The sequence below is a fragment of the Callithrix jacchus genome, chromosome 5 (assembly GCF_049354715.1).
Source record: "Callithrix jacchus isolate 240 chromosome 5, calJac240_pri, whole genome shotgun sequence".
NCBI lineage: Eukaryota > Metazoa > Chordata > Mammalia > Primates > Cebidae > Callithrix > Callithrix jacchus.
Window position 1 is genome coordinate 78,171,656 of NC_133506.1, and position 16,794 is coordinate 78,188,449.

The 16,794-nt window shown below is 43.5% G+C and overlaps 1 protein-coding gene across 21 annotated transcripts in view; it reads left to right on the plus strand.

Annotated features, from left to right (window-relative positions):
• DNAH9 (dynein axonemal heavy chain 9) overlaps positions 1–16,794 on the plus strand; it is a 422,325-nt gene that overhangs the window by 111,780 nt on the left and 293,751 nt on the right. For 20 of the 21 annotated variants that reach the window (XR_013535589.1, XR_013535590.1, XM_078373042.1 and 17 more), the window contains 2 exons: positions 1,074–1,230; positions 8,933–9,037. Coding sequence is in view for 18 of the 21 variants with exons in the window: in XM_078373042.1 (XP_078229168.1) it covers positions 1,074–1,230; positions 8,933–9,037 (262 nt within the window). In the remaining 3 variants the exon portion in view is untranslated. Of the gene's footprint in view, positions 1–1,073; positions 1,231–3,486; positions 4,327–8,932; positions 9,038–16,794 lie in introns of those variants that run through there. The other variant, XM_035300065.3, reaches the window with a different exon arrangement.

A 16,794-nucleotide genomic window follows, 5' to 3' on the forward strand; every position in this document is an offset into this window, starting at 1 on the left:
TCATCTATTCTGTATCGTGTTCAGTACTTCATTCCTTTATATTGCTGAAGTGTATTACACTCTATGAATCACCACATTTTGCTTATCCATTCATTATAGATATTTGGGTTGTTTCTAGTTTTTTGCTGTTACAAAGATTGCTGCTGTGAACAAGGGCTATGAACAGGTGGGCATTGTGCTATGCACAAGTCTTTTTATAAACATGTATTCTTATTTATCCTGGGTAAATTCCTAGGAGGGGAGTTGCTGAATTATATGGGATGCTTTATTACTTTTTAAGGAACATAGTCCTTTCTATTAGTGCCAGAAGTAAGCTTAAGCTGTGTTTATTTTATTGTTACTGGTAAAAAGAGTTCCAAAAGGATTAAATGGATTGAATGTGATCCATTCATTCACAGATTCATTTATGTTTTATAAATAGTTTTTGAGCACCTGTTTGTACCTAGAGTGTGATAAGTTGTGGAGATGAAACAATGAATAAGTTATCGCCCTGCCTTCATGTACCCTATGGAGATATATACTGAAGATATATAAGTTAAAGTGGAGGACTAGCTCAGCTGAGGGAGCCTCTGCTCAGCCACCCCAGTGTTGGGGGATCTAGGAGCACTTAGTGGGTGAAGTCAAATGCACGTCTTGAGGAATTAATGGCCATTAGGCAGGCAAAGATTGCAGAAGAACATCATCCAGGTTGACTCACAGAGTTGGGGGATGGGTTCGGGGAGGAGTGGGGACAAGCTCTGTCCTAGTGTAGATGAATGTAGCTCTATATGGCTGGACTGCAGAGTGCTGCAGCTCAGAGGAGGGGAATGGTGAGAAATGGAGCTGGAGGAGCAAGCAGGACCAGAACAAGAAGAACCTGGCAGGGAGCCTCTAGTACCTTGTGTGGAGGGAGCACTGTGATGAGCTTGCCCTCTAGAGAGTCCTCCCCACAGCACCGTGGGGAGAAGGCCAAAGGAACAGGGCTCTTGGCTTTGCTTTTCAGAAGCTGTGTCAGGCCTCGCATAACCTTGGGCCTTAGTCCTATCATGCTGGGCCTCCAAGGATGATAACCTATGTCCTCCTGTGTTCGGCAGGTGCTACATCACCCTCACCCAGTCCCTGCACCTGACCATGAGCGGGGCTCCAGCAGGACCTGCAGGCACAGGCAAGACAGAAACCACCAAGGACCTGGGCCGTGCCCTGGGCATCCTTGTCTATGTGTTCAACTGCTCGGAGCAGATGGACTACAAGGTACAGATTCACCCAACTTCCTGGGGAGCTGGTGGGGGTGGATAGGAACTGAGGGCAGCCAAACCAGGGCTGAGATGCATTCGTAATACCCTGACCCAGCTTCCCCAGGTCTTGGAGCCCAGACCAGGAGGTCTCTGCTTGCTTCTTTGTGGTAAAGTTGGGCCTTTGAACCCTGGAGTTTGTTGGCTTCCCTATAAGCCTTTCATTTGATGAGAAAGCACAGCCTCTTGTATTCTAATTCCACCAATGAGCTCTGACCACAGATGGCTTACTTCATCTTTTTTGGCTCTTTCTTTTATTATCTGTCAAATGAAGAAACTGAACATATATCCAAAGTCCTACTTTTCCTATTTGACCTAGAAACACAGAAAGGCTCACGAGTAGCCAATATGAAGGCACTTGTCTTCACATAAAAGCTCAGCATATTTGTGCTCTTCTGTAGAAGTGGACATTCACCAAAACATCAGTGGGGCAGGATATTCTGCAAGGGCAGGTGTGATTTCTGAAAGCAGGCTCATCAACCCCAACTCAGCGCATAGATGCCCACAGAAGACAAGTACAAAGCTAATATTCATTCAGGCACTTACCATTTTTTAAGAACCAACATATTCCAGGTTCTGAGTCACGGAGAAAAGCCAGAGAAATGAAAGGCCCGTGAGGTCACATCTTCAGCTAGAAACATTCTGCTCACAACTGAACCTACGTATATTCTTTTTTATTTTTATTTTTTCTAAAAAACAAACAAACAAAACATGTAATAACAGATTATCTCCCTCTCTCGTTTTTGTTGTATGTGTTTTTATGAACTGCCTTAAGTCTCTTTTGTCAACAGGATGACATGCAAATAAATTTGGAGTGAAAAAACTAAGTTGCATTAAGTAGATTAAACATTTATATATAAAAGTCATGTAATATCATGACTAAAATAAATGTAATGTTATAATTTTAGAAATAACACTTGCAGTTACCACATATAACACTCTTTAAATGAGATTCATCCTCTCTAACATTAATCGTTTCTGTAGCATACTTTTGTTGTGTAGAGTGGAAGCATCCTGTGGTACCATGTTTCCTCATGTTAAGTAAACAAAGCAAGGATCTAGACCCAAAAGACTTGTCTTCATGGTCTTCATTCCCTGAATTTTAGCACAGTTGCTTCTATTGATGAACACATTAAGGTAATGTTTCTCTTTAAGTCAGGCTGGAAGAGAAAGGTGGAATTTTCCCCCCCTTTAAAGAAATGACCTCAGCCTTAGAGATTATTTTGTTTCTAGATTCTTCTATAGTTGAGCAATGGCAGCAGCACTGCTGAAGTAAGTAGAGTCTCCCAAAAGGAACATTCTGAAAGATACAAAGATAGACTCATTTGAATGTAGAAGACGTGGTCTATTGATTGAAGAAAATCAGCCAGATTTCTTCAAAGTCATACCCAGAATAGCAAGCAGGAAATGATGAGTTGGCTCCATGGCCAGGGGTCACTATGACCATTTTACTCAGTTTTCTCAAAACCAGTCACTGAATCCTAAGCCGCTAATCCGTTTAAAAGTACAAGGTAAAAGGGGAGTCTATCCTTGTTTTTGTTTTTGTTTTTTCAACTGTAGGCTAAGCTTCCATGGAGTAGAGGCTAGACAGAAGTTAGAACATCCTAAATAGGCACAGCCACAGTGAAACACGCCAGAAGGAAGGTGTTCTCTTCCTGGGCATCAAATATCCCAGGTAACCCAAGAGCCACACTAAGCTATTTGCAAACTTCCTCTGCCCTTGTCTGGCTGTTCAGGATTATTTTTTATGGTAAAACACCTACAATCACATTAATTAATTAATTAATTTTGAGTTGGAATTGCTCTCTGTTGCCCAGGCTGGAGTGCAACAGCACGATCTCAGCTCCCTGCAACCTCTCAGGTTCGAGTGATTCTCCTGCCTCAGCCTCCCAAGTAGCTGGGACTACAGGCACGTGCCACCATACCTGACTAATTTTTGTATTTTTTTTTCCTAGTAGAGATGGGGTTTTACCATATTGGTCAGGCTGGTCTCGAACTCCTCACCTTGTGATCTGCCCACCTTGGCCTCCCAAAGTACTGGGATTACAGGCGTGAGCCACCCTGCCCAGCCAAATTAATTTATTGATTATTGCCATTGCTCAGCATGTGCAGGACATTGTGGAAGTGTGCCAAAAACAGATCATATGGAGAAAGAGAGAGAGAGAAAAAGAGAGACAGTCAATTGGAGGATAAATGGTAGATGGATTTCAGGTAGGTAAATGATAGATGGATGATTGATTGATTGATTGATTGATGGATGGATAGAGTATAACCCATTTTCATTTGGAGGGATAAGGGATATATTATATAATTGGGGAGCTAGTTAGCACGCAGATAGCATAATCTTGGGTGCTCATGTGCCCTACAAACTCTAGGCCCTGGAATATTCCAGAGTAGGGGGAGAGCCACAGAGTGGGCTGGTCAGGAAAGATATGTGGAAGATGTGAGACCAACCAAGGCTCAGTTTTGGGGTTGGTGACAGAGCATGTGACATTTTAACACATTCTAACCCATTAGAATGTCAGCTTTAAAGCCATGACCAAGTTCTATGTGCAGCCAGTGTCTGTCCCCACCCCTTATTCTGACTTCACCCCCTGAGCCTTCCTCATGGGACCGGGCTGGGAGGAGGAGAGAAAGGGTGTGAGCTTAGGAAGAGCTGCTGTGCACTTATCCAGGGGAGATTTTGATGTGTCATTCCTGACACTCACAGCAAATACATTCTGTTCAGGTCTGTCTATAGTGAAAGCTAGAAATAAATGTGGAACAAGGGCTAAGCTACCTTAGAGAGGATCAAAAAACAGGAGATAAGGAGAGGAAGGCCTGAAAGCCACTGAAAACATCTTGCCTTGAAGCGTGGGCTGCGGAAAACCCTGCAGGCTTCAGAACCAGAGCAAAAGCGCAAAGATTGGCAGTCAGATGAAGTGAGAAAGGAAGAGACTGGAAGCAGAAAAAGGTATTGATGAGAACATCTCAGTCATTCAAACCAGAGGGAATGAGGAACCAGCTGGTGCAGTAACAGACATGGAAAAGAATAAGAAGCTTAAGATATAACAAGGTAAAGATACCTTGCGAACATGGGGAGGCAGCGAGTGGTGAAGCAAAGGGAGGGGCAGAAGAGGAGAGTCTAGGCTGTGGTCAAGGACTCTCCAGTCCCCTCTGCCTTAGGAATCCTTTAAGCGGCATCACCTCTCTTTGCTCACGAGGACTGGGTGTGCAGTGGAGAGGACAGGAGAACAGTGCAAAGACTTGGAGCAAAGGGAAAGTTATTGCTTTACTCTGTTATGCTGGTTGGAAAACCTATAAAACCGGCCACTTTCTCTGAAAATGACTGCCGTTTTCGTGCTAAAACATCCTTTATATTATAGCTGCAATACCGTCCCTTCTTGACCTCAATTTGGAGACGCTATTGCAGAAACATCAAATGGTTCCAAACCTGAAAGTGTTTGGAATTATTTCCAGCCCTCTCTGTAGCAGCCGTATTGTGGATACTACACTCTTTCTTCAGACCCTACTCCCTTCACTTCTGAAATGCTAGACTTTTATAGTCCTCCTCCTGACTCTCTGGTCTCCTGGCTTCTCGGTCTCATTTGCTGATCCTCTTTTGTAATTTCCAGTGTGATGCGTATACCTATGGCACCTTTATGGAGCCATATCTATTCTCCAGCTTCACCCGAGTCCTGGTCCTGTTGCTCTCTAACAGGGGAGTGGACGTCTCTCAAATGTCCTTCTCTTGTGCTGTGGTTAGCACTCTTCCTTTCTCCCTGCCAGACTCCTCAGCATCAGAAAGGGTCATCTCATTGTCCCTGAGATCCTGATGGAAAGCTTAAGGCACCCGGATTGTGTCATGTCCTTCCTTCTTTCCTTCCCTACCTCTAATCACTTACAATGTCGATTCTGCCTTCAGCACCCTTCTTACTTCCAAGCCTTTGCCCTATCTTGCCATTCTCCTAGGCCGACAGCTCACCATCCCACAGCAAGATAATGCACCAGCCTAGCTGGTAGGAACAGGAGATGCATGGTGAGCTAAATGCATGGGATGCTTTAGGGTCCTGGGGTTCAGCTGCAGGCCCTGGGATCGGGGGAGAAATGGGGGAGGCGGTGACAGACATCCACCTATGGAAACTCCACTTCCTTTATTTGGTACTTTGGGCTTTCTTTTCATAAAAAAGGGTCCACAGTTTTAAAAGCTTTCAAAACCACTGTCAAAAGTTGAATTTTTAAAACATATTTTTTGTCAATGTATCGTAATTATACATATTAATGGAGTACATGTTGTATTTTGATACATACATACAATGTATAATAATGATCAAATCAGGGTAATTATGATAACCATCATCCCAAACATTTATTGTGTCTTTGTGTTGGGAACATTCCAAATCTTCTCTCCTAGCTATTTTAAAACATAAATTATTGTGTTATCATTAGTGTTCAATAAAATAAATATTGAACAGTATAACTTATTCCTTAGACCTAGCTGTATGTTTGTACCCATTAACCAACTTCTCTTCATCTTCTCCTTCTCCCTGCTCTTCCCAGCCTCTGGTAACTATCGTTCTACTCCCTACCTCCATGAGATCAACTTTTTTAGCTCTCATATATGAGTGAGAACATGTGATATTTGTCTTTCTGTGCCTGGCTTCTTTCACTTAAGATAATATCCTCCAGTTCCATCCCTGTTGCTGAAAATAACAGCATTTTATTCTTTTTAATGGCTGAATAATATTCCATTGTGTGAATACACTGCATTTTCTTTATGCATCCATGGATGGGCACTTAGGTTGATTTCATACCTTAACTATTGTGAGTTTTTGAACATGGATGTTGATTTCTGAATTTCCACTTAGTATTTGTGGCATTTGAATTGTTTTGAAAGTGAAATGGAATAATCTAAGGCAGTGGTCACCAACCTTTTTGGCACAAGGAACCCTTTTCACGGAAGACTATTTTTCCATGCACTGGGGTAGTAGGGGATGGGTTTGGGATGATTCAAGCACATTGCATTTACTGTGCACTTTATTTCTATTATTGTTACATTGTAATATATAATGAAATAATTCTACAATTCACCATCATGTAGAATCAGTGGGGACCCTGGTCTTCTCTTTTTGCAACCAGATGGTGCCATCTGGGGGTGATGGGTGACAGTGACAGATCATCAGGCATTAGATTCTCATACGGAGCACATGACCTAGATCCCTCACATTTGCAGTTCACAATAGGGTTCACGCTCTCATGAGAATCCAGTGCTGCCGCTGGTCTGACAGGAGATGGAACTCAGCCAATAATTTAAGTGGTGGGAAGCAGCTGTCAATACGGATGAAGCTTTGCTCACTCACCTGCCACTCAACCCCTGATGTGCAGCCTGGTTCCTAACAGACCACAGACAGTGTCCCATGGGTTGGGGACCCCTGATTTAAGGCACACAAACACAGTGCCTGGAACTTCCATCACCTCCTCAGGCGGAGTGTCCCTGACTGCTCAATCTGAAGTCTCCACATCACCCTCATTTTAAGACTCCAGTGGGACTTTATCACTGTCTGATTTGTCATTATTGCTCATTATGTTTTCCTCACTGGAATGTGAGGCCTATGAGATTAGAGGCATGGTCTATCTTGTTCACTGCTGATTCTTCATGACCTAGAATAATCTGTGGCACACAGTACATGCTCAGTAGATATTTGTTGAAATGAATGAAAAGAGAAATATCTTAATTCCAGGATCTTAATGAAAGGCAGGTTTTATTTTTCTCTTCCTCTTTAAAGTCTGCTCTTTAAAGTCTGCTGAGCGCAAGGGCTCACTCTTATAATCCAAGCACTTTGGGAGGCCGAGGCCAGCAGCTCATTTGAGGCCAGGAATTTGAGACCAGACTGGCCAACATGGTGAAACCCTTTCTCCACTAAACATACAAAAATTAGCTGGGTGTAGTGGTGCATGCCTGTAATCTACTTGGGAGGCTGAGGCAAGAGAATTGTTTGAACCTGGCAGGCAGAGCTCGCAGTGAACTGAGATTGTGCCAATGCACTCCAGTCCAGGAAATAGAACAAGACTCCATCTCAAAAAAATAAAAATTAAAAAATAAAAACAATTAAAACCTGCCCTACATCCAACCTAGCCTATGTGACAGTGAGACATCCTCTCATAATATTGCTCTGCTCATGTTGTCTGCTGCAAACCTCCAAAGTTCCCTTATCGTAATTCAAGGCTTTTTAAAACTTTCTTTAGTAATCCAACTTTCCAATCAAAATGGCTCTGTCATTTTTCTCTGCACATTTCATTATTATGATTATATTTCTTCCATAATCTTCCCCCTCCTGGAAAGCCTTTCCCCTTCCATTCTGTCTACACAGATACTCCTGTCCTATAAAGCCTTCATTTTGCATGTGCGTCCTAAAGCACACAGTTTTCTGGGAGATTCCCATATCTTCTGACTCTAATCTTGTGATTTTTCCACTATCCCTGTATTTGCCCCAGTGCATTTTGAGAAAATCAGGGGTTACATGAGGGAAAAATAATCCTAGCCATGTGATGAAGTAAAACTAATATGTTTGTTACAGGACCTCTCAGGGCCCTTAAATACTAATACAAATTGTTACTTGGCCAAAGTGGGTTGAAGAATGTGTTTCCCAAATTTGCTTGACCTAAAAGCCCTTTTTTCAAAGAGCGTCTTTTAGGCCTGTGGTTCTGCGGAATAAACTTTGGGAAGTGCTGTTGTATTGCCATCTGACTTTCACATCTTTGGCAAAACTGATCACTTGGGAGCACTCTGACTCGCTCTTCTATGAACTCCTTAACATTCGTGGTCTGTATTATTCAGTGGAACCACTATTGATGCAGTAATTTTCCTGTTTTTATTTATATACCTTATCTCCTCAACCTGACCAAAAGTTCTTAGAGAGACTGAGCTCCCCTGTGTCCAGCATATGATCTGTGCACAGAACTAATAGTCAAAAAATGCCTGCTGAATCAATGAATGGGACTTTTCCATTACTTGCATTTTCTCAGCATTTTAATGATGTCTCCTTGCCAATGACCATGTGGCTCTGAGAAACCTATCCCTTTAGGTTGCCCCATGGTTTACCAGCTAATATTGAATGCCCAGGATGATTTTTATTTTTAGGACAGAAATTCATTATTCCCTTCTAAATTCTTTCTTTGCTCTCGTTTGAAAAGATTTGCCTTTAGTTTTGTTTTGTTTTAACAGATGTTATCACCCCCTGTCTTTGTCTCCAGCTCCCTCACCACTCGGGAAAACCTGTGTGGCTGGACATAGATTTAAAAATACAGACATAGATTTTTTCCATCAGTGCATGACAAAGGCTGAGTGGAAGACTTTTTGTCTGTATAGCACAAGAAAAATCATCTTTTATTCATTTCCTGGGATTTTGAAAGCTACAGAATCAACAATAATGCAACCCTGATGACATTTTAAAGGGATTTTCATCCAAGTACCTTGAAAAGGTTCTCTTTAATCCTGTGACTTCTCTTGACACCCCATAACCATCCAAAATTTAATTGCTCTTGAAATTTTAATACAAGTTTCTGACCAGTGGTCTTTAGGAGGACTAGAAGTATCTATAATAAAGGGGCTGGACAATGACTTCAACATGTATTGATAAGCCAACCTGTTGGTAATTTAATCTTTGTACATTTTCTTGCAGTCTTGTGGCAACATCTACAAAGGCCTCGCTCAGACTGGCGCCTGGGGCTGCTTTGATGAGTTTAATCGAATCTCCGTGGAGGTCTTGTCAGTGGTGGCAGTGCAGGTAAGGACCAGAAGTAGGTGGGAGCCTTGTAGTCTTCATGTCGAGCACTGTGGAAGTGCACTGTGTCCTCTTGTTTTCAACCTCTCAGTATTTATGTCCCTTTTTCTTTTGTCATTTCATGCTCCTTTCTCCACCCTCTAAAATCAGGCTTTAGGGAGACTGTCTTCCAAAATGGGTATCCTGGAGTTACCCACCAAAGTAGATCCATTTACTGGCTTTGGAACTGTTTTATCCTCTGTAAAATAGGGAGAAAGAATATGCATCCTACCTGCTTCATCTGGGTGCAGAAACCTGAAGATGGCAGAGCTCAGCTCCTTGGAAAGGGCATGTTCTTCGGTTATAAACCAAGGCTTAAATTTCAGTTCTTTTATTTTCTATTGGACTATTTGGGCAAGTTGTTCCACCACTCTCAGCTTAATAAAGTGAGGAATACCACATGAATGCTTTTTGAATGAAGTCACTTTTGGAGTGAGATTTTATGTAAGCATGCCACTTGTCTTTCAAGTCATCCAGAAACCATTTATTAAACACCTGCAACATCGGAAGTGCTATACTAAAGACAGGTGGAATTTCCAAGTTGAGTAGAATGTGATCTCCAACTAAAAAAAAAAAAAAAAAAAAAAAAAGCTTGAGATCTTGAGATAGACGTGAGTATTTTCAGCGTTCTAGAGGTGACTTAAATTCTGATGGAGCCTGAGACTTCCAAATGCATTACCTTGAAAAGATGGACAGGATTTGGATTTGGGTCAGAATCCCATGAACAATAGGAGCAGTAGAAGGGGGAAGGGAAGCGTGAATAAGTTTTTGTTGAAATTCTGCACCAGGTACTTCTCATATGTCATCTTTCACTTCATGAAAAATCTTTCACACCTTTCCACCGCGGCCCTGCAAGCCACTATTCTTCCCATTAAATATGTGGAAAAACTGAACATCAGAAGGGAACTGTGTCTTGTCCATAAGTAGACTTTTGGAAAGTGATAAGGTTCATATGTGCACCCTGTGCCCCCGATGTTGTTGGGGTGCAGATGTGGGCACTGATCTGGTATCTAGTGGGTAAATTACCAGAGGAGAAAATAAGACTGGAGAGGCAAGCTTGATCCCAGTAGTAGCAGGCTGAAATGCCTTCCTCAGCAGACAGCAGGGAACCCCCAGAGACACCTGGGAGGGATATTGCCCCTCTATTTGGCAACAGTGTGAAGGAGGGGCTGAGCAGTAGGAAAGCTGGTGTCTGAGGGCAAGTCAAGGTCTCTCCCAGGGATTCTTACTGCAGCTGCTCAGGCTCCAGTCCCGCCAGGAACCCCATCTACAAGATGAAGCATGTCCTTTGTCAGTACCTATTCCACACTCCTCCCTGTAGGCCGAGTGCCCCCATTTCCTGTTAGGGGTGGTTGGTTTCAGAACCCCCATCCTGCCTTTATCTAAACAGAGCAAAGCCGTCATAAGGGCACCATGTGATGATCAAAGCTGTGGTGAGGTGCATGGGACAATGATGTGCCTGGTGCTCCTAGCGTGTGCCATGAACCATACAATTGAAAGCAGTTTAATTTTGCTTGTGTTTGCTTTTATTTCCAAAGCAGTTGCACAGAGTACAGAAAAAGAAAAATGTACCTATGACAGACTCTTTGGTCCCTACAGGTTTCTGTGATCCTTTCAGGTCCAGACAAAGGAATAAGGAAAGAATTTAGCTTGACTGACATTTTTCTTGGGCAAAAGTGTGGGATTGAGGGGCGGATGGCAGAAGCGGGGTGGGAAGAAATATCAGGCAAAAGGTCATCCCTGGCAGGGAAAGCTGGCTGAAGCAGCGTCATTCCTGTCCCCCTCTGCCCTGGCAGGAGCCAGCTTCCATCCACATAGCTCCCACATGTAGTCACCTCTCTTCCCACAGACTGTCCTTTTCACAGGTAGGCAGCATGTGGGGTTGTGGGCAGGGGGCTAAAGCAACCACAAGCTAAACAGCAGTGGGACTCACACCATCAGCAAATCCATGGTCACCTTCATCTCCAGCTGCCCCAAAAGCCATAGGCAGTCAAGGGGCTCTGTTTGGGTCCCTTCACTCACCACTGCTCCAAGGTGGTCTGTCTTTCCATCTCTCATATTTGACAGCCACTGACTCTTGTCCAAACTGTTCCTTGGTGAAGCTCTGAAAGCTGCCAAAACATGAGGCTCTTGTCTGATTTCCAGTGGTGAAACATGGTTTTCCCTTTCGTTGGGTTTGTTCTGTTCAGCAACAGTTAGTAGAGGAAGGAAGACAAACGGCTAGCCTGGACATTCTCTTGGACTGGAACCCTTTACCAGCTTGGCTGGAAAGAGCTGGTTGTGTGCATCTCACTGGCATCACATTAGTGTAGCTTGAAATGGACTATGGTGAGAGTACTTCCATCATGAAAACTGCCGAATTCTACAAATCATGGTCATTTTTGCTTTCCTGGAGAGATGGTTGTTAAAAATTTACCAGCATGCTTCTGCCTTGTAAGGATGTAAGCTTAGTGTTGCCAGATCTTTTACGTTTTAAAGAGAGACCGGACATCCAGAGTTTTGTAAGAAATCAAACATGTTTTCTGACTGCTTTCACCTTTGAATGGTCATTTCACAAACTGAAATAAAGAATAATGCCAGTGTTCGATTCTGGCTTGGCCACCTACAAGCTGTGTGATCTTGAGCACATCCATGTCTCAAGATCCACATCTGTAAAGGAAGTTAATAATAGCACCTCCCTGAGGCAGTTGTAATAATTTTAAATGAGTTAATATATCTAAAACCCTTTTTTTAAAAAAGCCCTATAGATAATAGTCACTCATAAATGCTATGATAATGATGATAGTGGTGGCAGTGATGTTAGTGATGATTATGATGCTGATGGTGATGATGGTGATGGTGATAATAATTATGCTAATGATGGTGATGATGTTGGCAGTGATCATGGTGGTGATGATTATTTTAATGGTGATGATGATGGAGATGATGGTGATGGTGCTAATAATGGTGGCGGTGGTGATGTTGATGATAATGGTGGTAGTGGCAGTGATGATGGTAATGGTGATGGTGGTGGTGATGATGGTGGTGATAGTGATGATGATGGGGTGATGATTATGGTGGTGGTGGTAGCAGTGATGGTAATGTTGATGATGGTGATGGTGGTGGTGATGATGGTGGTGATGGTGATGGTGGGAATGATGATGACAATGGTGGTGGCAGTGATGGTGATGATGATGGTGGTGGCAGTGATGATGGCAATGATGATGATGGTGGCGACAATGTTGATAATGTTAAGGATGATGGTAATGGTGGTGGTGATGATGGTGGCGATGATGGTGGTAGTGACGGTGATGAGGATGATTACTATTATAATTATCTGAACACTACAAGAAATAGGTTGAAGATAAGTAGAGTCTTAGATATACAGGGAAAATAGGCTCAAACCCTGGTCTCACAGGTCTTCTCTATGCCCTTCACTCCTCAGCTGGACCAACCTGGAGCTATCTTATCAAGCTTAACAATGTACTAATCAATGAGGCAGTGCGCAACAGCCATTGTTCCCCCTGGGTAGTAGTTAGACACTGAATTTGCTTTATTTTGAAGCTGCTCAACACAAAGCCAGCAATGCATTCTCTAAGATCAGTTAGTTCCCATTTGTTTCTGGAATCAAATGAGATAAGTTCAACTTGGGAGTCCCTGATGCTGTCACACACTGATCCAGGAACGCACACATCGGAGACATTTTTGAAGAAAGTGGTCTGACAACAGCCCAGGCAAAATCTGAGCTGGTTACATTTGAAATCGTATACCCATCCAAGGAGAAAATTGCACTTAATTATTCACATGGCAATCCAGGCTGGCATATTGGTTCAGAAGCCACACCAGCTGCTGACAGTTCTCTGCCACCCTCCTCTCTCCTCCTCTCCACTCCTCGCCCGTCTGTGCTCCTCTTCCCAGTAACGTCTACAAAAGTGATTTTGTTGCTGGTCTGCAGTGTCTTTGTCAGCGGATATTCTCATGTCTCCATCAGACTGGTCAAGGAAAGTCACATAACCACTTGGGAAAAACACCAGTGTGGCAATTCCAAAAAAAAAAAAATTACTCTGCTATTTTTAAAATATGTAAGATAGTACTTACTTTTTTCCAGAATCTCTTCTTTACTATTGCAATCAGGTGTCTATGCTTTGGGTTCTCTGTGCCTGGGGACATATGCCACCAGTATACACCCCATTGCCCTGTCTCCCTCCATGCCCTCTGGCTAGGCATCCCTGGTACTTTCTTCTCTTGCCTGTAGCACAAGCCCTGATAATGGGTTGAGCAGAGGCAGGAAGCAAGTAGAAGCAGAAGATCAGTCAGCAAGGACTTGGGAACCCACCATAGTGAGGCTCAGAATACTAGCACCAAACAAATGCTCCAGTCTCAGAGCCGAGGGAGCTTCCCATGTAACACCCTTTATAGAGAAGCTTAAAATCTAATGGAAAAAAACACCAAAATGTTAAAATATTTAAAAAGTGGTGAGTGGGTTGCACTTCCTTAAGGCAACAGACTCCAATCTGCCATTGCAGTGGGAAGCGTGGAGTGGGCCAGGCAGAATGTTAAATAGCACATGGCATTTGGGGCAGAGACTTGAAAAGAGAATGACCACAGGGGACCACAGAATGAGCCACTCTCCTAGAATAGAAGGTCCAAGGTAGAGGAGTGAGGAGAAAAAGCCAAGATCCCTGTAGCATCAGGCTAGCCCATGACCTCCTTAAAGTGTGTCACCTGCACAGAGACAGCATGGCCTTAACACTTCACAGAGTGAGTCAGAGGCAAGGCCCTAGCCTGAGTGGAAGGATACAGGGACAGAACCCTCTGTGATCAACAGCTTCCAGTCATGAGGGGAAAGATGTCACCCTCATGTGAGAAATGTAGCTCTTATGGTCAGATGAGCACACAAGGCTTGTGCAGATAACAAGGTTGACCACTGGACATCAGGGCTGGCTTGCAATACATAGAAGTAAAACCTAGGCAAATTATCAAAATTATAAGGCAGAAAATAAGTTCCATGAAAGATGTGCAATTTTAAGGGCCATAGAGGCTGGAAAGATACAGTAAAATCATCTGACTGAGGGGCAATTGTGGGCCATGAGATTGGTATGGGGCAGCGTGGTCCATGGGCAAGATCAGTGCACTGTCCTGAGAGTGACAGTGGAGGGTGCCAGGCATGGCTGGTGTCATCTAGCTCCATGCTACTCAAACTCTGAGCCAATAGCAACCACATCCCCTGTTAGAAATGGGGCGTCTTAGGCCCCACCCAAAACCTGCTGAAACAGAATGTTCATGTCAACACATCCTGCAGTGATCTCTACACACAATCAAATCAAGGACTGTGCCGCTCTGGCACAGTAATCTCAACCCTGGCTGCACATTAGAATGGCCTGGGTAATTCTACAAAGTAGTAATGCACAGTCTCCACCCCCAAAAGATTTTGATTTAGTTGCTGTGGAATAAGACCAGTGTACTGGTACTTTCTAAAAACTTTCCACATGGATCACGTGTTCAGCAAATTTAGAGAACCAGAGCTGAGAGAGAGGATAACAGATGAGGAAAAACACTGCTGAGGACTGTAGAGTTTGGATTTACATCAAGACCTCCAAGACTGAGCCCAGTTCGTCCTGGTCAGTGCTCTGCAGGGAAAAAACCTCTCCAGGCCAGCCAGGTGGGGCAGAAGGAAGTGGAAGACACAGTCTCATCTGATAGAGGGAGAGAGGGACCTCTGGCCTTTTCTAAGACCTAGACTTTATCAAGGCCTCCTGGACCCTGATCATTGTTATGTGCCAGTGATTTGCTCTGCAGACCACAGTTGCTGCTAAAGCCTGTCCTGTACTAGTCAGGCTAACCAAAATTTCTATGAGTACTGATGCGCCCACATTAACTGCATCTTTGAGTCTGTTCACCACTCTCCCATCTGAGAGAGGGAGGTCAGTATGCAGCTGTGAATGGGGCCACCTGGACCAAAGTAGGGATGAGTAGAAATGTAAGAATTGACTGGACTGCAGTAGTTTTCAAATTTCAGCCTCCATCAGAATCACCTGGAGGGCCTGTTCCATCACATCTTGTTGGAACCCACTCCCAGAATTTCTGATTTGATTTATCTTGAGTGGAACTAAGAATTTGCATGGGAACTGGTTTGGACCCAAAAACAAGCCTTGGGATGGAGGTTAAGTATCTTATGTCTTCTCTGCCACAGAGTCCTCACTGGTAAAATGTTTGGTCTAGATCAGGGTTTGTCAGCATCAGCACCCCTGATGCTTTGGGCTGATCATTCTATTTTGTGAAGATCTATCCTCTGCATTGTGAGATGTTAAGTAGTATCCCTGGCCTCTACCCACTGACATGGCGGCAGCAACCCCTGCTCCTTGCTGTGACAACAAAAGCGTCTCAAGACATTCCCACACGACCCCTAGGAGAGAGAGATTGTGAACTCATCCCCATTTGAGAACACTGGTTCCTACATAGCTTTCCTTTTTTTTTTTTATTTGTCTTTTTAAAGGGTGACAACATGTTACTTTGTGGAAACGACACTTCTAAATTATAACAAACATAATAGTTTTCAGAGTAAAACAAATTGCTTTGACAATGTATGTGTTTGATGAGAAACTGGTCTGTGGCTGGCACAGTGCTCCTTCTGGCACAAGAGCATTTGGAAGAAAGTAGCTAAATGCATGTGCTCAGCACCAGATTGCCTGGCTTTTAAACCTGAGCTGCTCCACTTACCAACTGTGGGGTTTCAGGCAAGTTTCTCTTTTTTTTTCTTTTAACTTTTTATTTTGAACCAATTTTAGATTTATAGGAAAGTTGTAAAAATAGCATTGAATTTCTACATATCTCTCCCTCAGCCTCCCCTGAATGCTAACATCTTACATAAACATAGGACATTTTCTTAACTGCCTTCTGCCTCAGTTTCTTCATCTGCAACGTGAGAATCTAAGACTACCAGTCTCAAACAACTGTTAAAAGCTTGGAAGGGAATAATTCACAGAAAGTACTCAGAACCGTGCCTGGTACATATTAAGTGCTCAGAACTGTCAGTGATTATTTTTTGTTTTTCACTGTGGCTTTAAGATCCTCAGAAAACAATGCATTTTTGATAGAGAAACAGATCGCAGTGGGTGAGATGTGCCTGGCAGCCTTAGCTATCAGTTGCCAAACTACCTGTGTGTGTACCTCCATCTGGCTGGGCTTGCATTTAATCCATACATCCCTAGCCAGCCTGCTTCTCCACTCCCTGATCCCTGCCCCCAGGCATCCTGAAAGAACCTCTGGCCTTTTCCAGGACCTGGACTTTATCAAGGCCTCCTCGACCCTGATCGTTGCTTTGTTCCAGTGATTCGCTCTGCAGACCTCAGATGCTGCTAAAGCCTGTCTTGTACATGCCAGCCTAACCAAAATTTCTATGAGCACCGATGCTCCAACATTAACTGCATCTTTGAGTCTGTTCAACACTCTCCCTCAAGAGCCCCTCTACAGAATTTTACACAAAAGCACAGATGCCTCCAATCCGAAAGTGCATCATAAATTCTTGCTGAGCGTGAGGTTTCTGGGCTTCGGTGTTTCGAGAGAGAATGCTGAGTCAGAATGAACAGCAGAAAAGGTCCCCAGGCTCATGTCTTAGTCTTTGTCCAAAGGTAGCAGAGCAACTTATAAACGCTGATTAAACTTGCTTTCCCACTCCCTAATAAAGTGAGTGCTGTCTATATTTTGCGGACGAGAAGACCGGGGACAAAGGAGAGAACCAG